At 45.2% G+C, this 27,327-nt stretch overlaps 1 protein-coding gene across 3 annotated transcripts in view; it reads left to right on the top strand.

Annotated features, from left to right (window-relative positions):
• The first annotated feature begins 359 nt into the window (after positions 1 to 359).
• Positions 360 to 27,327, top strand: part of LOC139567964 (arf-GAP with dual PH domain-containing protein 1) — a 34,713-nt gene continuing 7,745 nt past the window's right edge. The window contains exons 1-8 of one of the 3 annotated variants that reach the window (XM_071389607.1): positions 360 to 555; positions 6,338 to 6,471; positions 7,094 to 7,185; positions 17,905 to 17,987; positions 18,100 to 18,212; positions 22,342 to 22,488; positions 22,698 to 22,781; positions 22,856 to 22,918. In XM_071389607.1, coding sequence (XP_071245708.1) covers positions 513 to 555; positions 6,338 to 6,471; positions 7,094 to 7,185; positions 17,905 to 17,987; positions 18,100 to 18,212; positions 22,342 to 22,488; positions 22,698 to 22,781; positions 22,856 to 22,918 — 759 coding nt within the window. In that variant the 5' untranslated portion in view covers positions 360 to 512. Of the gene's footprint in view, positions 797 to 6,337; positions 6,472 to 7,093; positions 7,186 to 17,904; positions 17,988 to 18,099; positions 18,213 to 22,341; positions 22,489 to 22,697; positions 22,782 to 22,855; positions 22,919 to 27,327 lie in introns of all 3 variants that reach the window. The other 2 variants (XM_071389606.1, XM_071389608.1) reach the window with 2 other exon arrangements.

Genomic DNA, 27,327 nt, shown 5'->3' with positions numbered 1-27,327 from the left:
TCAGCACCATGGAGAGCCCCCCCCCACCCCAAACACACACACACACACCTTCTGACCACACGTGTCGATCGATAGGGTGCAAGGACAGCTCAGAGGAGCAATATAGAGTACAAGGTCCTGTAAATAGCTTACACTCAATACGAAACATCGACTTAAAAGCACAACAGATCCACAGACACTCAACATTATTTGGTTTCCTTGAAGCGCTACTGAGCTATGCGCTGACTTTTCCTTGCTGGTGGACTGCTACCATCTAGCGGTGGAATGTGGTACTACAACCTTTAGAGAACAGTAATTTTGTTATCTGATTGAGCACCCTACAATTATGCGGAACAGCAAGTCTGAACAAAACCAGCAGTTCACTTCCGAGTGTAGGTTAGGCTCCCTCCCCTCACACACACCCTCTCGGGAAAGGTGTCGGAGAGAGAGGCTCAACCACCAACAAGTTGTGACAAATCCTTTTTATCAAGGACAGGGAGTTCTCACAAAACTCAAGTTGGGCGGTGAGAACCATGCAAGTGAATGGACCGAACGGAAGAATCGATTTGAGTGGAGGTTATTTTCCTTCTTCTTTCAGTTGAGTCTGGCATACCTCATCCTCTCGTGTCTAGGCTACTGCCTGCGTGTGTAGGGAGCCGAGGACCCACCCGAAGACACACTTTTATGCTGTGATTTTTCGGTTGTCAGGACTGATTTAAACGATTGGAAATGCCTGGGAACGAGAGAGTTTGTCGTCTCTTGAAAGAGATCATTCAAAAGCCAGGGAACGACGCATGCGCAGACTGTGGCGCGCCTGGTAAATTGAAATGTGCTACTGATGTTATAGCTTTGCTGCAAATAACCTTCTTGCCTAGACGTTCTAGATGAGAGGGTGGGAGTTGGCATGCAACAGGCCCTGACATGTATAGGTAGAAAAATACGTTTAGCCTATTTTAGGCCTATTTGAGTTGCTCTGGGAAATTTAGGAGCAGAATAGGCCTACTTGCATTTTAAATCGACTTTTCATTTGTAACCTACCGGTGCACCAGAATCTGGCCTTACACGAGACGTTGGTTCAGCCTAACGGTGAACCAAAATCTGGCCTTACACGAGACGTTGGTTCAGCCTAACTGTGAACCAGAATCTGGCCTTACACGAGACGTTGGTTCAGCCTAACGGTGAACCAGAATCTGGCCTTACACGAGACGTTGGTTCAGCCTAACGGTGCAAAAAGTAAGCGTATTGTTTCCAGAAGTATGTATTTCTGTGGGCTTCAGTCTGAAACGGGGTCTCAGAGCAGTTCATATTATGCTGTACTTAAATACGAAACACCATTTAGTATGTTATGTTTCGTATTCATTTGTGGATGTCCGTCTCCATTTCGTATGATATGTTACGAATTGCAATTCGTTCTGAAATGCAATTCGTACAATATTTTACGAATTTGCTAAACTTATGACATGTTACGAATTCCAATTTGTTGTGGCTAACGTTACCCAGCTCTATTTGTTAGGGGTTAAGGTTAGGAGCTGAACAGGTGTTGTGCCGAAAATCTCCCCCCTGCCAGACCCCCCCCCCTTCTAATTTCCTTAATTTTGTGGCTCGAGTCAAATACTTTCTGTGGCACACACCAGAGTCAAATACTTTCTATAGAACAAACTTCACGTCAGGATGGCAACCGAAATTAATCATTCGTGTATGTGTGTTATATTAAACATAGAGGAGGGAGTAGAGCGGCATCTTGCCGCCCCGGGTTACGGGCGGGCGTTGAAGGGGGAGTTCTCCCAGGGCGCCATACAAGCTAGAACCGCCACATACACTTGAAACAAATAGCCAAACTCGAAAACTGCAGACAAAAATGCTTTCCGCTACTAAGATCAGTGAAATGTAATGTAGGCTAAACTGACAACGGAGTGAAGAGCAGAAATGTCAACTAGCAAACAAGTCGCAGCAGTGAAGAACGGGACGGGGGGGGGAGAATTCTGGCAGGGGGGGGATTTTCGGCGCAACTCCGGCCCGCTCATTAAGCAGGATTAGGTGGCCGCCTATGCATGGAGATTGGCGAGGGTGGCATTTTCTGAGCTAAACTGACCAAGACCCACCCCCAACAACACATAAGACCTCACATAATTCTGCCCAAAAACAATGACATATTTTAACCAATGGCATAATTATGGGCTTTTTAGGTGAGCGCTGATGCCTATCTGTGATAAGCAGTGCCCACGTTGTCAAAGGCAGGGAGGCAAGATATTTATGTATGGATATGTATATGGGTAAGAATACTATATCCAGAGTCAGTACAATATTATAATGTACAGAGATACTGGATCTATAGAGGTAGATGTGTATATGGGTAAGAATACTATATCCAGAGTCAGTACAATATTATAATGTACAGGGATACTGGATCTATAGAGGTAGATATGTATAGGGGTAAACATACTATATACAGGGTCAGTACCATATTATAATGTACAGAGATACTGGATCTATAGAGGTAGATGTGTATAGGGGTAAACATACTATATACAGGGTCAGTACCAGTACCATATTATAATGTACAGAGATACTGGATCTATAGAGGTAGATGTGTATAGGGGTAAACATACTATATACAGGGTCAGTACCATATTATACTGTACAGGGATACTGGATCTATAGAGGTAGATATGTATAGGGGTAAACATACTATATACAGGGTCAGTACCAGTACCATATTATAATGTACAGAGATACTGGATCTATATAGGTAGATGTGTATAGGGGTAAACATACTTTAAACAGGGTCAGTATCAGTACCATATTATAATGTACAGGGATACTGGATCTATAGAGGTAGATATGTATAGTGGTAAACATACTATATACAGAGTCAGTTCCAGTACCATATTATAATGTACAGAGATACTGGATCTATAGAGGTAGATGTGTATAGTGGTAAACATACTATATACAGGGTCAGTACCATATTATAATGTACAGGGATACTGGATCTATAGAGGTAGATATGTATAGGGGTAAACATACTATATACAGGGTCAGTACCAGTACCATATTATAATGTACAGAGATACTGGATCTATATAGGTAGATATGTATAGGGGTAAGGTCACTAGGCATCAGGATATATGATTAACAGAGCAGCAGCAGCGTATGTAATGATTGTATCCGAGTGGGTGTGTGTAGTCTATAAATGTGTGTATATGTTATGTGTGTGTGAGTAAATGAGGGAGTGAGTGTATTTGTATTTATTGTGGATCCCCATTAGCTGCTGACAAAGCAGCAGCTACTCTTCCTGGGGTCCAGCAAAATGAAGGCAGTTTATGCAATTTTAAATACATTACAATATATTCACAGATTTCACAACACACTGTGTGCCCTCAGGCCCCTGTTCCACCACTACCACATATCTACAGTACTAAATCCATGTGTATATATAGTGCGTATGTTATCGTGTGTGTGTATGCATGTGTCTGTGCCAATGTTTGTGTTGCTTCACAGTCCCCGCTGTTCCATAAGGTGTTTTTTTTAATCTGTTTTTTAAATCTAATTTTACTGCTTGCGTCAGTTACTTGATGTGGAATAGAGTTCCATGTAGTCATGGCTCTATGTAGTACTGTGTGCCTCCCATAGTCTGTTCTGGACATGGGGACTGTGAAGAGACCTCTGGTGGCATGTCTTGTGGGGTATGTATGGGTGTCTGAGCTGTGTGCTAGTAGTTTAAACAGACAGCTCTGTACATTCAGCTTGTCAATACCTCTCATAAAAACAAGTAGTGATGAAGTCAATCTCTCCCCCACTTTCAGCCAGGAGAGACTGACATGTATATTATTAATATTAACTCTCTGTGTTAGAGGTCGACCGATTAATCGGAATGGCCGATTAATTAGATCCGATTTCAATGTTTTCATAACAATCGGTAATCGGCATTTTTGGTTTCGTATTTCACTGAAAGAATAAACGTTTGGTTTTCGAAATGATAGTTTACGAATTTGATCATATTAATGACCTAAGGCTCGTATTTCTGTGTGTCATTATATTATAATTAAGTCTATGATTTGATAGAGCAGTCTGAGCGGTGGTAGGCAGCAACAGGCTCGTAAACATTCATTCAAACAGCACTTTCCCACGTTTGCCAGCAGCTCTTCTCTGTGCTTCAAGCATTGCGCTGTTTATGACTTCAAGCCTATCAACTCCCGAGATTAGGCTGGCAATACTAAAGTACCTATTAGAACATCCAATAGTCAAAGGTATATGAAATACAAATGGTATAGAGAGAAATAGTCCTATAATTCCTATCAAAACAACAACCTAAAACTTCTTACCTGGGAATATTGAAGACTCATGTTAAAAGGAACCACCAGCTTTCATATGTTCTCATGTTCTGAGCAAGGAACTTAAACATTAGCTTTTTTACATGACACATATTGCACTTTTACTTTCTTCTCCAATACTTTGTTTTTGCATTATTTAAACCAAATTGAACATGTTTCATTATTTATTTGAGGCTAAATTGATTTTATTGATGTATTACACGTATTAAGTAAAAATAAAAGTGTTCATTCAGTATTGTTGTAATTGTCATTATTACAAATAAATATATAAAAATCGGCCGATTAATCGGTATCGGCTTTTTTTGGTCCTCCAATAATCGGTATCGGCTTTGAAAAATCATATTCGGTCGACCTCTACTCCTTGTACATCCAAGGGCCGTGCTGCCTTTTCTGAAGCAATTGTAATTTTCCCAGGTCCCTCTTTGTGGCACCTGGCAACACTACTGAGCAGTAGTCCAGGTGCTACAAAACTAGAGTCTGTAGGACCTGCCTTGTTGATAGTGTTGTTAAGAAGGTAGAGCAGCACTTTATTATGGACAGACTTCTACCCATCTTAGCTACTGTTGTTTCAACATGTTTTGACCATGACAGTTTACAATCCAGTGTTACTCCAAGCAGTTTAGTCACCTCAACTTTCTCAATTTCCACACCACTGACTACAATATTTATTTGAGGTCTAGGGTTTAGTGAGTGATTTGTCCCAAATACAATGCTTTTAGTTTTTAAAATATTTAGCGCTAACTTATTCCCTGCCACCCATTCTGAAACTAACTGCAGCTCTTCATTAAGTGTTGCAGTGATTTCACTCTCTGTAGTAGCTGACGTCAATAGTGTTGAGTCATCCACATACATAGACACATTGGCTTTACTCAAAGTCAGTGGCGTGTTGTTAGTAAAGGTTGTGTGTGTGTTGGAGCATCAGTGTGTGTAGTGTGTAGGGCCCTGTGAGGGTGCTTAAGAGACAGTACAAAAATAAGAACAAAAAACAAAGGTCAACATAGTCTGTGTAGCCATTTTGTTAGCTATTTGTCAGTGTCATGGCATGAGGACAGAAGAATACTGGGCAGATGCTGGATACTGCAGTACTCCCTGGACAACACATGCACTGACTACACTCACACATATTGGCATCTGCCAAGTCACTCGTGAAGTCACTCATAAAATGTAATCTATGTATGGGGAATAGGCCAGTTTAGTACCGAAAGGTCCCAATACACAGGGCAATAACATGCATTTTTAAGTAGCATTCCAATCTTTTTGAATTTGATTCCCCCACAGTCTGAGATGAGTTGGTTATTCAGACACATCTAGATGTGAAACATACTCAGCGCTCCAGATGTCATCATGTGATTATCAGAATGAAAGAAAGTAGGATATGAAAGGGAACAGCAGTAAGACATTGTGTAGGTTAACACCACTGTAGGCTACCGGATCACTTCCAACAGAACAGACCTATAGGTCTAGGCCTACCGCAATGTAGACCAACGCAGGGTTTCTGTGGCCTACGCTGACTTTGTCATAGGGGATAAAACGGTGTAGTAGGTTAAAGATATACACACTCCGTGGGTTGGTAGCTGGCCCTGCACCAGGCTGTGTCAGGTAGATAAGATGGGTGTGGTCAAGCTAAAGTAAACACAGGTATGAGCCAATCGAGGGAGAGGGAAGACATTCAGTAGAAATGTTAAATCAAATGTAAGTTTTATCTTCCCTGACTGCCTTCATATCTGCTCTGAAGGTATGTGGTCCAGCACTTTGTACTGAGTTGTAGTGTGGTATGTTGTTGTACGTCCTATACACCTTATCATTGGATCTTTACAGAGAATCTGCTCCTTGCTCAAGAGGACAAAGGTCAAAGCAAGCATTCCACTTTTTTTCTATGTGAAATGTCGGTTTTTCTAAAGGTATTCCATTTGATCTAGTACCACAAACTCCCAATGAAACCACATACCTCCCTCTGTTGTGCTCTGTTCTTACTCTCTCTCTCTCTCTCTCTCCCTCCTTGCCTCCATCCATCCCTCCATCAGATCCTAGTTGGGGCTCCTGTTCCTTAGGAGTGTTCATCTGTGTTCAATGTTCCGGGATCCACAGGAATATTCCCTACATCGGAATGAAGGTCAAATCCCTCAGCCTCTCCCGCTGGGAAGACCAGGACGTAAAGGTGAGCTGCTCACCAAAATTCCCCAAAATGGGAATATTCTCTCACGTACATTTCTTCAAATCCAATCGACTCTGGGTTCAGTACTATTTTAAATCATTTCAAATGCTTTATCTGTGCTTGATTGAGCTTGCCTGGCTTATCAGACCGATAGAGTAGTCCCAAAATGGCAAACCCCGCCCATCTGTCACTCCAGGCAGGCTAGAGCCGGCGCTCAAAGTATTTGAAAGATTTTAAATAGTATTTGAACCCAGGTCTGAATCCATGACTATACATAGTCATTTATGACTGAGTCATAACTCAGTGATGAACCTGATATGAACATGAAATGATTTCAGACAGGCTTTGTTCCATCCTCTGTCTGAAGAATAGGACATTATCCTGTAGAAAATGAAAGGTTATGCTGCATGTATCACATACAAAACAATCCACTCAAATGTTGGAAGGAATTGTCTGTGTCTAGCTAATACATGGTATGACACATGCAATCATGACTCACCCGCCCGTCAGTTCTGTCTCTCTCAACTTCTCTCTTTCTTTGTGTGTGTGCGTGCGTGTGTGTGTGTGCGTGCGTGCGTGGGTGCGTGGGTGGGTGGGTGCGTGCGTGTGTGTGTGTGTGTTTCAGTTCATGGCGGAGAATGGGAACGAATTGATGAAGCAGAGATATGAGGCGGTTGTTCCTGTCTACTACTACAAACCTACCCACAAAGACTGCCAGTAAGTGTGCCTGTGTGGGGTATGTGTGTGCGTGTGTGTGTGGTGACCATGGCAACGTGACCATTGTAATAATGACATTGTGATGAGGGGGATATTTTTGGGGACTCGTGGCAAAGAGGCGCTGGCTAAGTCAGGATACTGAAAGGAACACACACACACACACACACACACACACACACACACACACACACACACACACACACACACACACACACACACACACACACACACACACACACACACACACACACACACACACACACACACACACACTGTCTATTCTGTATCATGATAAATCCATTAGAAAGACATTAGGATGAAGGGCACATTGTAATACGTTCCATATTAAGATCAGAGGTTGATTTCCTGTGATGTTTAATGTGTAGGATGAGGAATCATTGAGTTTCAGTCATGTGTTTTACACTAGTTATAGGATATGTTTCCTTGTTCATTATTTCCCACTTTCTCTGTCTCTCTGTCTCTGTCTCTCTCTCTCTCTCTCTCTCTCTCTCTCTCTCTCTCTCTCTCTCTCTCTCTCTCTCTCTCTCTCAATTCAATTCAATTCAATTCAAGGGGCTTTATTGGAATGGGAAACATGTGTTAACATTGCCAAAGCAAGTGAGGTAGATATTATACAAAAGTGAAATAAACAATACAAATTAACAGTAAACATTACACATACAGAGGTTTCAAAACAATAAAGACATTACAAATGTTATATTATATATATACAGTGTTGTCTCTCTCTCTCTCTCTCTCTCTCTCTCTCTCTCTCTCTCTCTCTCTCTCTCTCTCTCTCTCTCTCTCTCTCTCACTCACTCACTCACTCTGGCAACAGGTCACAAATCTTGCTGCTGTGATGGTACACTGTGGTTTTTTACCCATTATTTCCCACTTTCTCTCTCTCTCTGTCTCTGTCTCTGTCTCTGTCTCTGTCTCTGTCTCTATCTCTCTCTCTCTCTCTCTCTCTCTCTCTCTCTCTCTCTCTCTCTCTCTCTCTCTCTCTCTCTCTCTCTCTCTCTCTCTCTCTCTCTCTCTCTCTCTCTCTCTCTCACTCACTCACTCTGGCAACAGGTCACAAATCTTGCTGCTGTGATGGTACACTGTGGTTTTTTACCCAGTTGATATGGGAGTTTATCAAAATCATATTTGTTTTCTAATTCTTTGTGGGTCTGTGTAATCTGGGGGAAATATGTCTCTCTAATATGGTCATACATTTGGCAGGAGGTTAGGAAGTGCAGCTCAGTTTCCACCTCATTTTGTGGGCAGTGTGCACATAGCCTGTCTTCTCTTGAGAGCCAGGTCTGCCTACGGCGGCCTTTCTCAATAGTAAGGCAATGCTCACTGAGTCTGTACATAGTCAAAGCTTTCCTTACGTTTGGGTCAGTCACAGTGGTCAGGTATTCTGCCACTGTGTACTCTCTGTTTAGGGCCAAATAGCATTCTAGTTTGCTCTGTTTTTTTGTTAATTCTTTCCAATGTGTCAAGTAATTATCTTTTTGTTTTCTTGTGATTTTGTTGGGTCTAATTGTGTTGCTATCCTGGGGCTCTGTGGGGTGTGTTTGTGAACAGAGCCCCAGGACCAGCTTGCTTAGGGGACTCTTCTCCAGGTTCATCTCTCTGTAGGTGATGGCTTTGTTATGGAAGGTTTGGGAATAGCTTCCTTTTAGGTGGTTGTAGAATTTAAAGTCTCTTTTCTGGATTTTGATCATTACTGGGCATCGACCTAATTCTGCACTGCAGGCATTATTTGGTGTTTTACGTTGTACATCGAGGATATTTTTGCAGAATTCTGCATGCAGAGTCTCAATTTGGTGTTTGTCCCATTTTGTGAATTCTTGGTTGGTGAGCGGACCCCAGACCTCACAACCATAAAGGGCAAGCGGTTCTATAACTGATTCAAGTATTTTTTTGCCAGATCCTAATTGGTATGTCGAAGTTTATTTTCCTTTTGATGGGATAGAATGCCCTTCTTGCCTTGTCTCTCAGACCGTTCACAGCTTTGTGGAAGTTACCTGTGGCGCTGATGTTTAGGCCGAGGTATGTATAGTTTTTTGTGTGCTCTAGGGCAACTGTGTCTGAATCATTCCTGCGCCTGTGCATTCCTGCGCCTGTCTCCCGACTCGTTCATACCAGCGTGACAGAAATAGTAACAACAGTCTCAGGTGTCCGTGTGTTTGTGTCTCGGCCCCTTTCACCAGGGTTTTAGACACACAACATTCTGTTATGTGGCAGGTCATCTTGGAACTGTCTGGAGTCCTTCTGTTATGTGGCAGGTCATCTTGGAACTGTCTGGAGTCCTTCTGTTATGTGGCAGGTCATCTTGGAACTGTCTGGAATCCTTCTGTTATGTGGCAGGTCATCTTGGAACTGTCTGGAATCCTTCTGTTATGTGGCAGGTCATCTTGGAACTGTCTGGAATCCTTCTGTTATGTTTTAATGAGTGTCAGAGATAGCTGATGTTGTCTGTGTGTGTGATGGTTTGTTTGAATGCGTGTCGTGTGTTGTTGACTGTCAAGTGTTTATCTCACGCTAGGACCGATGGCTTGTCTCGTCAGCTTCGTCTCACTGTCGTCTCGTCTTCGTCTCGTAATCAGCAACGCTAATCCTTTCATCAGCTCTCTGGGCTTCCCAGCAGTCATCAGACAGCACTCAGCATGGACACACACCCACACACACACACACACGCATAAACGCACCTCCCATCTGGTTATTATGTAGTCTGTCTGATTGCAGTACTTGACATGGGCGGTTGTGTCTGAAGAGATGGAGGGAGGGAGGAGGGAGAGAGAGGAAAGAGGGAGAGTGCTTCTCTTTGTCTCTGAAGCTGTACACTGATCCCAGCTCTAATGTTAATGAACACTTCACATTCTCCTTGCTGCCAAATGTCACATAGTACACTCACACACACACACACACACACACACACACACACACACACACACACACACACACACACACACACACACACACACACACACACACACACACACTCACACGCACACACACACACACACACACACACACACACACACACACACACACACACACACACACACACACACACACACACACACACACACACACACACACACACACACACACACACACGTACACACACACACACACAGACGTACACACACACACACACACACACACACACACACACACACACACACACACACACACACACACACACACACACACACACACACACACACACACACACGTACACACACACACACACACTGGAGTGATAGAATTCAACCTGATCTGGGAATTTGCCGTAATATGGATGAATGTTTATTTATTAATTCCACGTTGTTACAGAAAATGTGCTGTTTCCATCAAGTATGATCAAAACTCTCCCTGCTTGTTAGATCATTGTGAACTGCTGTGGTACAGTGGTGTCAGTAGTGTACTCTGACTCTGAGCCTCGTCAGGTCAGGCCCAGTGCTGTGGTACAGTGGTATCAGTAGTGTACTCTGACTCTGAGCCTCGTGAGGTCAGGCCCAGTGCTGTGGTACAGTGGTATCAGTAGTGTACTCTGACTCTGAGACTCGTGAGGTCAGGTCCAGTGCTGTGGTACAGTGGTATCAGTAGTGTGCTCTGACTCTGAGCCTCGTGAGGTCAGGCCCAGTGCTGTGGTACAGTGGTATCAGTAGTGTGCTCTGACTCTGAGCCTCGTGAGGTCAGGCCCAGTGCTGTGGTACAGTGGTATCAGTAGTGTGCTCTGACTCTGAGCCTCGTGAGGTCCGGCCCAGTGCTGTGGTACAGTGGTATCAGCAGTGTGCTCTGACTCTGAGCCTCGTGAGGTCAGGCCCAGTGCTGTGGTACAGTGGTATCAGTAGTGTGCTCTGACTCTGAGCCTCGTGAGGTCAGGCCCAGTGCTGTGGTACAGTGGTATCAGTAGTGTGCTCTGACTCTGAGCCTCGTGAGGTCAGGCCCAGTGCTGTGGTACAGTGGTATCAGTAGTGTACTCTGACTCTGAGCCTCGTGAGGTCAGGCCCAGTGCTGTGGTACAGTGGTATCAGTAGTGTGCTCTGAGCCTCGTGAGGTCAGGCCCAGTGCTGTGGTACAGTGGTATCAGTAGTGTGCTCTGACTCTGAGCCTCGTCAGGTCAGGCCCAGTGCTGTGGTACAGTGGTGTCAGTAGTGTGCTCTGACTCTGAGTCTCGTGAGGTCAGGCCCAGTGCTGTGGTACAGTGGTATCAGTAGTGTACTCTGACTCTGAGCCTCGTGAGGTCAGGCCCAGTGCTGTGGTACAGTGGTATCAGTAGTGTGCTCTGACTCTGAGCCTCGTGAGGTCAGGCCCAGTGCTGTGGTACAGTGGTATCAGTAGTGTACTCTGACTCTGAGACTCGTGAGGTCAGGCCCAGTGCTGTGGTACAGTGGTGTCAGTAGTGTGCTCTGACTCTGAGCCTCGTGAGGTCAGGCCCAGTGCTGTGGTACAGTGGTATCAGTAGTGTGCTCTGACTCTGAGCCTCGTGAGGTCAGGCCCAGTGCTGTGGTACAGTGGTGTCAGTAGTGTGCTCTGACTCTGAGCCTCGTGAGGTCAGGCCCAGTGCTGTGGTACAGTGGTATCAGTAGTGTGCTCTGACTCTGAGCCTCGTCAGGTCAGGCCCAGTGCTGTGGTACAGTGGTGTCAGTAGTGTGCTCTGACTCTGAGCCTCGTGAGGTCAGGCCCAGTGCTGTGGTACAGACGGACCCTGTCTCCTACTGCTGTCTCATCCTTCTCTCTCTCTCTCTCTCTCTCTCTCTCTCTCTCTCTCTCTCTCTCTCTCTCTCTCTCTCTCTCTCTCTCTCTCTCTCTCTCTCTCTCTCTGTCTCTCCCTTCCCTCCCTCCATCCTTCTCGCTCTCTCTTCACTCCATCCTTCTCGCTCTCTCTTCCCTCCATCCCTCTCGCTCTCTCTTCCCTCCATCCCTCTCGCTTTCTCTTCCCTCCATCCTTCTCGCTCTCTCTTCCCTCCATCCTTCTCGCTCTCTCTTGCCTCCATCCCTCTCGCTCTCTCTTCCCTCCATCCCTCTCGCTCTCTCTCCCCTCCATCCCTCTCACTCTCAGTTCAGAGGTTTATAGAAGCCCCTGTATCTCTGTCTGCTGGAAGGGGACAATTAGGCAGCTCTTAGGAAGGACTCACACAGACATCCATGCACACAGACACTCTCTCTCTCTCTCTACAAACAACACAGACACACCACACTATTCACATGATCACTGTGTTTAAAGCAGCTCCGCAGAGAAACAGGTGTAGAAGTCAGACCTAAGCTTAGTTACCACTGTTCTACACCTGGCCTACAGAGAGTATCTGTTCTACACCTGGCCTACAGAGAATATCTGTTCTATACCTGGCCTACAGAGAATATCTGTTCTACACCTGGCCTACAGAGAATATCTGTTCTACACCTGGCCTACAGGGAGTATCTGTTCTACACCTGGCCTACAGAGAGTATCTGTTCTACACCTGGCCTACAGAGAGTATCTGTTCTACACCTGGCCTACAGAGAGTATCTGTTCTACACCTGGCCTACAGAGAATATCTGTTCTACACCTGGCCTATAGAGAATATCTGTTCTACACCTGGCCTACAGAGAGTATCTGTTCTACACCTGGCCTACAGAGAATATCTGTTCTACACCTGGCCTATAGAGAATATCTGTTCTACACCTGGCCTACAGAGAGTATCTGTTCTACACCTGGCCTATAGAGAATATCTGTTCTACACCTGGCCTACAGAGAGTATCTGTTCTACACCTGGCCTACAGAGAATATCTGTTTTACACCTGGCCTATAGAGAATATCTGTTCTACACCTGGCCTACAGAGAGTATCTGTTCTACACCTGGCCTACAGAGAGTATCTGTTCTACACCTGGCCTATAGAGAATATCTGTCCACACCTGGCCTACAGAGAGTATCTGTTCTACACCTGGCCTACAGAGAGTATCTGTTCTACACCTGGCCTACAGAGAGTATCTGTTCTACACCTGGCCTACAGAGAGTATCTGTTCTACACCTGGCCTACAGAGAGTATCTGTTCTACACCTGGCCTATAGAGAATATCTGTCCACACCTGGCCTACAGAGAGTATCTGTTCTACACCTGGCCTACAGAGAGTATCTGTTCTACACCTGGCCTATAGAGAGTATCTGTTCTACACCTGGCCTACAGAGAGTATCTGTTCTACACCTGGCCTACAGAGAGTATCTGTTCTACACCTGGCCTATAGAGAATATCTGTCCACACCTGGCCTACAGAGAGTATCTGTTCCACACCTTGCCTACAGAGAGTATCTGTTCTATACCTGGCCTACAGAGAGTATCTGTTCTACACCTGGCCAACAGAGAGTATCTGTTCTACACCTGGCCTACAGAGAGTATCTGTTCTACACCTGGCCTACAGAGAGTATCTGTTCTACACCTGGCCTACAGAGAGTATCTGTTCTACACCTGGCCTACAGAGAGTATCTGTTCTACACCTGGCCTACAGAGAGTATCTGTTCTACACCTGGCCTACAGAGAATATCTGTTCTACACCTGGCCTATAGAGAATATCTGTTATACACCTGGCCTACAGAGAGTATCTGTTCTACACCTGGCCTATAGAGAATATCTGTTCTACACCTGGCCTACAGAGAGTATCTGTTCTACACCTGGCCTACAGAGAATATCTGTTCTACACCTGGCCTATAGAGAATATCTGTTCTACACCTGGCCTACAGAGAGTATCTGTTCTACACCTGGCCTACAGAGAGTATCTGTTCTACACCTGGCCTATAGAGAATATCTGTCCACACCTGGCCTACAGAGAGTATCTGTTCTACACCTGGCCTACAGAGAGTATCTGTTCTACACCTGGCCTATAGAGAGTATCTGTTCTACACCTGGCCTACAGAGAGTATCTGTTCTACACCTGGCCTACAGAGAGTATCTGTTCTACACCTGGCCTATAGAGAATATCTGTCCACACCTGGCCTACAGAGAGTATCTGTTCTACACCTGGCCTACAGAGAGTATCTGTTCTACACCTGGCCTATAGAGAGTATCTGTTCTACACCTGGCCTACAGAGAGTATCTGTTCTACACCTGGCCTACAGAGAGTATCTGTTCTACACCTGGCCTATAGAGAATATCTGTCCACACCTGGCCTACAGAGAGTATCTGTTCCACACCTTGCCTACAGAGAGTATCTGTTCTATACCTGGCCTACAGAGAGTATCTGTTCTACACCTGGCCAACAGAGAGTATCTGTTCTACACCTGGCCTACAGAGAGTATCTGTTCTACACCTGGCCTACAGAGAGTATCTGTTCTACACCTGGCCTACAGAGAGTATCTGTTCTACACCTGGCCTACAGAGAGTATCTGTTCTACACCTGGCCTACAGAGAGTATCTGTTCTACACCTGGCCTATAGAGAGTGTCTGTTCTACACCTGGCCATCAGAGAGTATCTGTTCTACACCTGGCCATCAGAGAGTATCTGTTCTACACCTGGCCTACAGAGAGTATCTGTTCTACACCTGGCCTACAGAGAGTGTCTGTTCTACACCTGGCCTACAGAGAGTATCTGTTCTACACCTGGCCTATAGAGAGTGTCTGTTCTACACCTGGCCTACAGAGAGTATCTGTTCTACAGCTGACCTACAGAGAGTATCTGTTCTACACCTGGCCTACAGAGAGTATCTGTTCTACACCTGGCCTACAGAGAGTATCTGTTCTACACCTGGCCTACAGAGAGTATCTGTTCTACACCTGGCCTACAGAGAGTATCTGTTCTACACCTGGCCATCAGAGAGTATCTGTTCTCTACCTGGCCATCAGAGAGTATCTGTTCTACACCTGGCCAACAGTGAATATCTGTCCTACACCTGGCCTACAGAGAGTGTCTGTTCTACACCTGGCCTACAGAGAGTGTCTGTTCTACACCTGGCCTCACAAATGCTCATAATAACACTCACTGTAACACTCACTGTAACACTCACTGTAACACTGTAACACTCACTATACCACTCACCTAACACTCACCGTAACACTCACCGTAACACTCACTGTAACACTCACTATAACACTCACTGTAACACTCACTGTAACACTCACTGTAACACTCACCGTAACACTCACTGTAACACTCACTGAAACACTCACTGAAACACTCACTGAAACACTCACTATAACACTCACTGTAACACTCACTGTAACACTCACCATAACACTAACCGTAACACTCACTATAACACTCACTGAAACACTCACTGTAACACTCACTGTAACACTAACCGTAACACTCACTTTAACACTCACTGTAACACTAACCGTAACACTCACTGTAACACTCACTGTAACACTCACCGTAACACTCACTGTAACACTCACTGTAACACTCACTGTAACACTCACTGTAACACTCACCGTAACACTCTCCATAACACTCACTATAACACTCACTGAAACACTCACTGTAACACTCACTGTAACACTAACCGTAACACTCACTGTAACACTCACTGTAACACTCACTGTAACACTGTAACACTCACTATAACACTCACCATAACACTCACCGTAACACTCACTGTAACACTCACTATAACACTCACTATAACACTCACTGTAACACTCACTGTAACACTCACTGTAACACTCACCGTAACACTCACTGTAACACTCACTGAAACACTCAATGTAACACTCACTGAAACATTCACTATAACATTCACTGTAACACTCACTGAAACACTCACTATAACACTCACTGTAACACTCACTGTAACACTCACTGTAACACTCACCATAACGCTCTCCATAACACTCACCATAACACTCACCATAACACTCACTATAACACTCACTATAACACTCACCGTAACACGCACTGTAACACTCACCATAACACTCACCATAACACTCACTGTAACACTCACCATAACACTCACTATAACACTCACTATAACACTCACCGTAACACTCACTGTAACACTCACTATAACACTCACTATAACACTCACTGTAACACTCACTATAACACTCACTGTAACACTCACCATAACACTCTCCATAACACTCACTATAACACTCACTGTAACACTCACTGTAACACTCACCATAACACTAACCGTAACACTCACTATAACACTCACTGAAACACTCACTGTAACACTAACCGTAACACTCACTGTAACACTCACTGTAACACTCACTGTAACACTCACTGTAACACTCACTGTAACACTGTAACACTCACTATAACACTCACCATAACACTCACCGTAACACTCACCGTAACACTCACTGTAACACTCACTATAACACTCACTGTAACACTCACTGTAACACTCACTGTAACACTCACCGTAACACTCACTGTAACACTCACTGAAACACTCAATGTAACACTCACTGAAACATTCACTATAACACTCACTGTAACACTCACTGAAACACTCACTATAACACTCACTGTAACACTCACTGTAACACTCACTGTAACACTCACCATAACGCTCTCCATAACACTCACCATAACACTCACCATAACACTCACTATAACACTCACTATAACACTCACCGTAACACGCACTGTAACACTCACCATAACACTCACCATAACACTCACTGTAACACTCACCATAACACTCACTATAACACTCACTATAACACTCACCGTAACACTCACTGTAACACTCACTATAACACTCACTATAACACTCACTGTAACACTCACTATAACACTCACTGTAACACACTAACACCATAACACTCACTATAACACTCACTATAACACTCACTGTGACACTCACTATAACACTCACTGTAACACTCACCATAACACTCTCCATAACACTCACTATAACACTCACTATAACACTCACTGTAACACTCTCCATAACACTCTCCATAACACTCACTATAACACTCACTTTAACACTCACTGTAACACTCACTGTAACACTCACCATAACACTCTCCATAACACTCACTGTAACACTCACTATAACACTCACTGTAACACTCACCATAACACTCTCCATAACACTCACTATAACACTCACTATAACACTCACTGTAACACTCACTGTAACACTCACCATAACACTCTCCGTAACACTCACTGTAACACTCACTATAACACTCACTGTAACACTCACCATAACACTATCCATAACACTATCCATAACACTCACTGTAACACTCACTGTAACACTCACTGAAACACTCACTATAACACTCACTGTAACACTCACTGTAACACTCACTATAACACTCACTGTAACACTCACCGAAACACTCACCGTAACACTCACTATAACACTCACTGTAACACTCACTGTAACACTCACTATAACACTCACTGTAACACGCACTGTTACACTCACCGAAACACTCACCGTAACACTCACCGTAACACTCACTGTAACACTCACTGTTACACTCACCGAAACACTCACCGTAACACTCACTGTAACACTCACTGTAACACTCACTGTAACACTCGCTGTAACACTCTGTTCTGCTGTTCTCACAATGACCATAATTAGTTAATATACGTTTTGTGTCTAGAGCGTTCATGTAGTTTGGTTGTCTGGGGATTTTGAGAAGTTTTCCTGATTTCTAATTGTGTGTGTGTGTGTGTGTGTGTGTGTGTGTGTGTGTGTGTGTGTGTGTGTGTGTGTGTGTGTGTGTGTGTGTGTGTGTGTGTGTGTGTGTGTGTGTGTGTGTGTGTCCAGGGTCTTGAGGGAGCAGTGGATCAGAGCGAAGTACGAGAGGAAAGAGTTTACAGGGGAAGGGAAGAAACGGACCTATGAGGAGGGTGAGGACACACACACACACACACACACACACACACACACACACACACACACACACACACACACACACACAGATATGCACTGATGAGAAGCTTGTCACTGTGTCACTGACAGGAACGAGGGATGGAATGTTGATGAAAAGGGGGCGGGACAACGGCCAGTTCCTCAACCGACGATTCGTTCTCTCAGAAAGAGAGGGGACACTGAAATACTTCACCAAGTATGATGTAAGTCTGACTATTTACTGCTGTCTTCATCTCACAAACGCTCTCTTCAGCATACAGTGCCTGAAGAGTATTCAGACCCCTTTACTTTTTTTCACATTTTGTTACGTTACAGACTTATTCTAAAATGGGTTAAATTAAAATGTTTCCTCATCAATCTACACACAATACCCCATAATGACAAAGCGAAAACAGGTTTTTCAAAATGTTTGTAAATGCATTACAAATAAAATACTGAAATACCTTATTAACATAAGTATTCAGACCTGTTGCTATGATACTCAGGTACATCTGTTTCTTGAAGTGTTTCTACAACTTGATTGGAGTCCACCTGTGGTACATTCAATTGATTGGACATTATTGAGAAAGGTACACACCTGTCTATATAAGGTCCCATCGTTGACAGTGCATGTCAGAGCAAAAACCAAACTATGAGGTCAAAAGAATTGTCCTTAGAGCTCCGAGACAGGATTGTGTCGAGGCACAGATCTGGGGAAGGGTACCAAAAAATGTCTGCAGCATTGAAGGTCCCCAAGAACACAGTGGCTTCCATCATTCTTAAAATGGAAGAAGTTAAGAACCACCAAGACTCTTCCTACAGCTGGCCACCCGGCCAAACTGAGCAATCGGTGGAGAAGGGCCTTGGTCAGGGAGGTAACCAAGAATCCGATGAGTTCCTCTGGGAAGATGGGAGAATCTTCCAGAAGGACAACCATCTCTAAAGCACTCCACCAATCAGGCCTTTATGGTGGAGTGGCCAGATGGAAGTCGCTCCTCAGTAAAATGCACATGACAGCCTGCTTGGAGTTTGCCAAAAGGCACCTAAAGGACTCAGACCCTGAGAAACAAGAAGCTCTGGTCTGAATGCCAAGTGTCACATCTGGAGGAAACCTGTAGTGAAGCATGGTGGTGGCAGCATCATGCTGTGGAGATGTTTTTCAGTGGCAGTGACTGGGAGACTAGTCAGGATCGAGGGAAAGATGAACGGAGCAAGGTACAGAGAGATCCTTGATGAAAACCTGCTCCAGAGTGCTCAGGACCTCAGACTGGGGTGAAGGTTTACCTTCTAACAGGACAACGACCCTAAGCACACAGCCAAGACAACTCAGATGTGGCTTCAGGACAAGTCTCTGAATGTCCTAGAGTGGCCCAGCCAGAGCCCGGGCTTGAACGCGATCGAACATCTCTGGAGAGACCTGAAAATAGCTGTGCAGCGACGCTCCCCATCCAACCTTGAGAGGATCTGCAGAGAAGAATAGGAGAAACTCCCCAAATACTGGTGTGCCAAGCCTGTAGCGTCATACCCAATACGTCTCGAGGCTGTAATCACTGCCAAACGTGCTTCAACAAAGTACTGAGTAAAGGGTCTGAATACTTATGAAAATGTGTTATATTGTTTAATTTTTTATATATATTTGCAAACATGTATAAAAAACTGTTTTTGCTTTGTCATTATGGGGTATTGTGTGTAGATTGATAAGGGGAAAAGTAATGTAATCCTTTTTAGAATAAGGCTGTAACGTAACAAAATGTGGAAAAAGTCAAGGGGTCTGAATACTTTTCTGAATGCACTGTTATAATCATACCAATACTGAGACAAACTGTTTTAGCTTTGATACTATTCTGCAGCCTGCCCTACCCTGTAGGACACACAACACACACACCTTCCTAACCACTGAGTCACAGGAAGACCTGCCACGGTACAATACAGCAAGTTCAGACAACTCTCCCCCCGCCCCCTCCCTCCCGGTGTGTCTTTGCTACCAAAACCTGCCAACTCTATCTCAGTTTAACAGTATTAAACCAATTAGAGACAAATCCTGTGCTAAGTCCTGCAGCTGTCACATTAAACTTTAAGTCACTTTGTGTCTAATACTCTTCTGGCTTCCACAAAGTCTTTCACATTTTACAACAGTGGAAGGGGATTGAGTGTGAATGTGTGAGTGTTTGTGATGCAGTGTGGGTGCTACTGTGAGTCGATTGCCTGGGGGAAGGCAATGCCTACTTACACAGTCAGCCGAGGAAGTGTTTAGTTGTAGTTCTCATGGAAACCTACCAATTGGGTTTCACTTGGAGAGTTCTGAAGTCGATCAGATGTCCAGGTATGCCTCCTGGGGATTTGAAAGGGGATTAAGCCAACTTGTCGAAGTTACTCTTGTGTTCGTTCCACTTAAGATGTTGGAGCCCATTTGTTCTCCTTCTAAAGTGCTAATTCAACCCCCCCATGAGTCCTTGGCATATACAGTAACTACTGTTGGCAAAGTATTATTCATAATATAAAAAGGCAGTGCTTGTGTCAACAAAGATGTGCAGCTCCTCCACCTAAAACCTAGACCACGGGTGGACAACCCTCCAGGAGAGTTTCCGGGTGCACCCTACCCCTCTCTCCCCCTTACCTCCACTCCCCCTTCAGTCACCCATCCACACCTTACCTGCCACCCTACCCTCCCTCCAACGTTCTCCACCACCTCTCTGTCCTCCACTTTTCATCCCCCTCTCTCCACCCCTAACTATCTCTCTCCCTCACCTCTCACCACCCCTAACTCTCTCTCCCTCCCCTCTCACCACCCCTAACTCTCTCTCTCCTTCACCTCTCACCACCCCTAACTCTCTCTCTCCTTCACCTCTCACCACCCCTAACTCTCTCTCCCTCCCCTCTCACCACCCTTAACTCTCTCTCTCTCCTTCACCTCTCACCACCCCTAACTCTCTCTCCTTCACCTCTCACCACCCCTAACTCTCTCTCCTTCACCTCTCACCACCCCTAACTCTCTCCCTCCCCTCTCTCCACCCCTAACTCTCTCCCTCCCCTCTTTCCACCCCTAACTCTCTCTCTCCCTCCCCTCTCTCCACCCCTAACTCTCTCTCTCCCTCCCCTCTCTCCACCCATAACTCTCTCTCTCCCTCCCCTCTTTCCACCCCTAACTCTCTCTCTCCCTCCCCTCTCTCCACCCATAACTCTCTCTCTCCCTCCCCTCTCACCACCCCTAACTCTCTCTCCTTCACCTCTCACCACCCCTAACTCTCTCTCCCTCCCCTCTCACCACCCCTAACTCTCTCTCTCCTTCACCTCTCACCACCCCTAACTCTCTCTCTCCTTCACCTCTCTCCACCCCTAACTCTCTCTCTCCCTCCCCTCTCTCCACCTCTAACTCTCTCTCTCCCTCCCCTCTCTCCAACCCTAACTCTCTCTCTCTCTCCCTCCACCACCCCTAACTCTCTCTCCCTCCCCTCTCACCACCCCTAACTCTCTCTCTCCTTCACCCCTCACCACCCCTAACTCTCTCTCCCTCCCCTCTCACCACCCCTAACTCTCTCTCCTTCACCTCTCACCACCCCTAACTCTCTCCCTCCCCTCTCTACACCCCTAACTCTTTCCCTTCCCTCTCTCCACCCCTAACTCTCTCTCTCCCTCCCCTCTCACCACCCCTAACTCTCTCTCCCTCCCCTCTCACCACCCCTAACTCTCTCTCTCCCTCCCCTCTCACCACCCCTAACTCTCTCTCCCTCCCCTCTCTCCACCCCTAACTCTCTCTCTCCTTCACCTCTCACCACCCCTAACTCTCTCTCTCCTTCACCTCTCACCACCCCTAACTCTCTCTCTCCCTCCCCTCTCAACCCCCTAACTCTCTCTCCTTCACCTCTCTCCACCCATAACTCTCTCTCTCCCTCCTCTCTCACCACCCCTAACTCTCTCTCTCCCTCCCCTCTCACCACCCCTAACTCTCTCTCTCCTTCACCTCTCACCACCCCTAACTCTCTCTCCCTCCCCTCTCTCCACCCCTAACTCTCTCTCTCCCTCCCCTCTCACCACCCCTAACTCTCTCTCTCCTTCACCTCTCACCACCCCTAACTCTCTCTCTCCCTCCCCTCTCTCCACCCATAACTCTCTCTCTCCCTCCTCTCTCACCACCCCTAACTCTCTCTCCCTCCCCTCTCACCACCCCTAACTCTCTCTCTCCCTCCCCTCTCTCCACCCCTAACTCTCTCTCTCCCTCCCCTCTCTCCAACCCTAACTCTCTCTCTCTCTCCCTCCACCACCCCTAACCCCCCCCCCCCCCTCTCTCCAACCCTAACTCTCTCTCTCTCCCTCCACCACCCCTAACTCTCTCTCTCCCTCCCCTCTCTCCAGGCCAAGGAGCCTAAAGCGGTGATCAAGGTGGACTCTATCAACGCAGCCTTCCAGCCAGAGAAGATAGGTAACCCCAACGGACTACAGATCACCTACCTGAAAGACTACAGCACCAGAAACATCTTCCTCTACCACGACAGCGGCAAGGTAGCTGTGTGTGGGTGTCTGTCACTCTATATGGATGTGTATGGATCAATTCAGTAAGGTAGCTCACTCCTACTCTCTCTCTCTCTCTCTCTCTCTCTCTCTCTCTCTCTCTCTCTCTCTCTCTCTCTCTCTCTCTCTCTCTCTCTCTCTCCCTCTCCCTCTCCCTCTCCCTCTCCCTCTCTCTCTCTCTCTCTCCATCCCTCCATTAGGAGATAGTAGACTGGTTCAACTCTATAAGGGCCATCCAGCTCCACTATCTAAAGGTGGCCTTCCCAGGGGCTAATGATGCAGAGGTGAGTACACACACACACACGGACGCATACAAGTACACACACAATATCACTCTGTATTTAATCATATTTTTCAGCTGATGCCCAAGTTGACGCGCAACTTTCTGAAGGAGGGCTATATGGAGAAAACAGGACCCAGGGTAAGTTAAAACACCCAACAGGCCCCAGGGTAAGTTAAAACACCCAACAGGCCCCAGGGTAAGTTAAAACACCCATGTGCGCGAGAACACACACTCACACCTTTATTTTACTCTCGTTGTGGGGACCAAACAATTGATTCCCATTCAAAATCCTATTTTACCTAACCTCTCCTCTTTGGTATTTGGTATTTTATTAGGAACCCCATGAGCTGTTGTGAAAGCAGCAGCTACTCTTCCTGGGGTCCACACAACACATGAAACATGACGTAATACAGAACATTAATAGACAAGAACAGCTCAAGGACAGAACTACATGAATTAAAAAAGGCACACTTAGCCTTCATATCAATACATACACATAAACTATCTAGGTCAAATAGGGGAGAGGCATTGTGCCGTGAGGTGTTGCTTTATCTGTTTTTTGAAACCAGGTTTGCTGTTTATTTGAGCAATATGAGATGGAAGGGATTTCCATACAATAACGGCTCTATATAATACTGGACACTTTCTTGAATTTGTTCTGGATTTGGGGACTGTGAAAAGACCCCCAGTGGCATGTCTGGTGGGGTAAGTGTGTGTGTCAGAGCTGTGTGTAAGTTGACTATGGAAACAATTTGGGATTTTCAACATATTAATGTTTCTTATAAAAAGAAGAAGTGATGCAGTCAGTCTCTCCTCAACTCTTAGCCAAAAGAGACTGGCATGCATAGTATTTATATCAGCCCTCTGATTACAATGAAGAGCAAGACGTGCCGCTCTGTTCTGGGCCAGCGGAAGCTTAACTAGGTCTTTTCTTGCAGAACACGACCACATGACTGGACAATAATCAAGATAAGACAAAACTAGACCCTGCAGGACTTGTGGTGACAAAAAAGCAGAGCATCTCTTTATTATGGACAGACCTCTCCCCATCTTTACAACCATTGAATCTATATGTTTTGACCTTGACAGTTTACAATCTATGGTAACACCAATTAATTTAGTATCCTCAACTTGTTCAACAGCCACAGCATTCATTACCAGATTCAGCTGAGGTCTAAAATTTAGGGAATTATTTGTACCAAATACAATGCTCTTAGTTTTAGAGATGTTCAGGACCAGTTTATTAATGGCCACACATTCCAAAACAGACTGCAACTCTTTGTTAAGGGTTTCAGTGACTTCATTAACTGGTTGCTGATGCGTATATGGTTGAATTATCAGAATACATGGACACACATGCTTTTTTTAATGCCAGTGGCAGGTCATTGGTAAAAATAGAAAAGAGTAGGGCCTAGAGAGCTGCCCTGCGGTACACCCCACTTTACATGTTTGACATTAGAGAAGCTTCCATTAAAGAAAACCCTTTGAGTTCTATTAGATAGATAGCTCTGAATCCACAATATGGCAGAGGTTGAAAAGCCATAACACATACGTTTTCTCAACAACAGGTTATGGTCAACATCAAATTGTCACGTTCGTCGTTTGGATGAAGAGAGGAGGACCAAGGCGCAGCGTGATATAAATACATTCTTCTATTTATTATAACGAAACGAAGAATCCTTAAACAGACTTACAAAAACAACAAACGAACGTGAAGCTATATAATGACAAGTGCAGACACAGGCAACTTACACATAGACAATCACCCACGACATACCCAATGAATATGGCTGCCTAAATATGGTTCCCAATCAGAGACAATGATAAACAGCTGCCTCTAATTGAGAACCAATCTAGGCAGCCATAGACATACAAACACCTAGACTAGACAACGCCCCATAAACATAAAAAAAACCCTAGACATGACAAAAACACACAAACATCCCCCATGTCACACCCTGGCCTAACTAAAATAATAAAGAAAACAAAGATAACTAAGGCCAGGGCGTGGCACAAATGCTGCACTGAAATCTAACTGTACAGCTCCCACGATCTTCTTATTATCAATTTATTTCAACCAATCATCAGTCATTTGTGTCGGTGCAGTACATGTTGAGTGCCCTGCTCTATAAGCATGCTGAAAGTCTGTTGTCCATTTGTTTACAGAGAAATAGCATTGTATTTGGTCAAACACCATTTGTTCCAACAGTTTGCTAAGAGCTGGCAGCAAGCTGATAGGTCTGCTGTTAGAACCAGTAAAGGCTGCTTTACCACTCTTGGGTAGCGGAATGACTTTGGCTTCCCTCCAGGCCTGAGGACAAAGACTTTCCTCTAGGCTCAGATTAAAGATATGACAGATAGGAGTGGCTATAGAGTCAGCTACCATCCTCAGTAGCTTCCCATCTAAGTTGTCAATGCCAGGAGGTTAACAATAATTAACAATACTTTTTCCACCTCTACCACACTAACTTTACAAAATTAAAACTTGCAATGCTTTTCTTTTATTATTAGTTTTTTTATGCATGAATACGATGGTTCACTGTTCGTTGTTGTAATTTCCTGCCTAAGTTTGCCCACTTTGCCAATGAAGTAATCATTAAAATAATTGCCAACATCAAATGGTTTTGTGATGAATAAGCCATCTGATTCGATAAAAGATGGAGTGGAATTTGTCTTTCTGCCCATAATTTAATTTACTCAAGTTGTTTTCCTTCATTCTTTATATAATTGATCTTGGCTTCATAATACAGTTTCTTATTTTTTGTTGTTGAGTTTAGTCACATCATTTCTTAATTTGCAGTAAGTCAGCCAATCAGATGTGCAGCCAGATTTATTAGCCACTCCTTTTGCCCCGTCTCTTTCAACCATACAGTTTTTCAATTCCTCATCAATCCATGGGACCTTAACAGTTCTAACAGTCAGTTTCTTAACAGGTGCATGTTGATCAATAATTGGAAGAAGCAATTTCATATATTCATCAAGTGCACCATCTAGATCCTCTAATTAATCACATCAGACCAACAAATATTTTTAACATCGTCCACATAAGAGTCACGGCAAAATCTTCTGTATGATCTCTTTTACGCTATTTGTTCCTGTAGTGTTTCTAAACACCCTGGCAGGTTGATTAATAACCTGAGCCAGATTACAGGCACTGGTTACAGTAAGAAGCTTCCTCTTGAGCGGACAGCTTGAAGAAAACCAGTCAATATTCAGGTGCCCAAGGAAGTAGACCTCTCTGTTTACATCACATACACTATCAAGCATTTCACACATATAATTTGGATACTGACTGTTAGCACTTGGTGGCCTATAGCAACAGTCCAAAAGAAAAGGCTTTAGATGTGCCAAGTGAACTTGCAACCACAACACTTCAATAACACTTGACATAAGATCTTCTCTAAGCATTACAGGGATATGGCTCTGAATATATACAGCAACTCCTCCCCCATAAGCATTTCTGTCTCTTCTATAAATGTTATATCCTTGTATTGCTACTGATGCATCATCAAATGAATTAGCTAAATGGTCTCAGAAATGGCTAATATATGAATGTTATCTGATATTAGCAAGTTATTGATTTCATGAACCTTATTTATAAGGCTACATATATTAATATGGGCTATTTTCAGCCCTTTCTGGGTAGCTTATCAGAGATAGACATAATATGGAAAAGATCAAACAATGCAAGAGAAAAAATATATACAATCAGCAGTCCATTAATCAATTGGTGTGTGTGTGTGTGTGTGCTGCAGGGTTGAAGCTACGAACCCATAGGGCTGGCTCTCTCATCCCTTCCAGGCTTCTGGGAGGGAGGGTGGACAACGAGCCTGTCATAGGGAGGGTGGACAACGAGCCTGTCATAGGGAGGGTGGACAACGAGCCTGTCATAGGGAGGGTGGATAACGAGTCTGTCATAGGGAGGGTGGACAACGAGCCTGTCATAGGGAGGGTGGATAATGAGCCTGTCATAGGGAGGGTGGACAACGAGCCTGTCATAGGGAGGGTGGATAACGAGCCTGTCATAGGGAGGGTGGACAACGAGCCTGTCATAGGGAGGGTGGGCAACGAGCCTGTCATAGGGAGGGTGGACAACGAGCCTGTCATAGGGAGGGTGGATAATGAGCCTGTCAGCAGCCGAGGGCGGTCTGTAGAAGCCGAGGAAGGTCTGTAGCAGCCGAGGAAGGTCTGTAGAAGCCGAGGGCGGTCTGTAGTAGCCGAGGAAGGTCTGTAGCAGCCGAGGAAGGTCTGTAGCAGCCGAGGGCGGTCTGTAGCAGCCGAGGGCGGTCTGTAGAAGCAGAGGGCGGTCTGTAGCAGCCGAGGAAGGTCTGTAGCAGCCGAGGAAGGTCTGTAGCAGCCGAGGAAGGTCTGTAGCAGCCGAGGAAGGTCTGTAGCAGCCGAGGGCGGTCTGTAGCAGCCGAGGGCGGTCTGTAGCAGCCGAGGGCGGTCTGTAGAAGCCGAGGGCGGTCTGTAGCAGCCGAGGGCGGTCTGTAGCAGCAGAGGAAGGTCTGTAGCAGCCGAGGGCGGTCTGTAGCAGCCGAGGGCGG

This window comes from Salvelinus alpinus, chromosome 2 (assembly GCF_045679555.1).
Source record: "Salvelinus alpinus chromosome 2, SLU_Salpinus.1, whole genome shotgun sequence".
Classification (NCBI taxonomy): domain Eukaryota; kingdom Metazoa; phylum Chordata; class Actinopteri; order Salmoniformes; family Salmonidae; genus Salvelinus; species Salvelinus alpinus.
The sequence above is the reverse complement of the archived record's forward strand: the minus strand, read 5'-3'. Positions and strand labels throughout refer to the sequence as shown.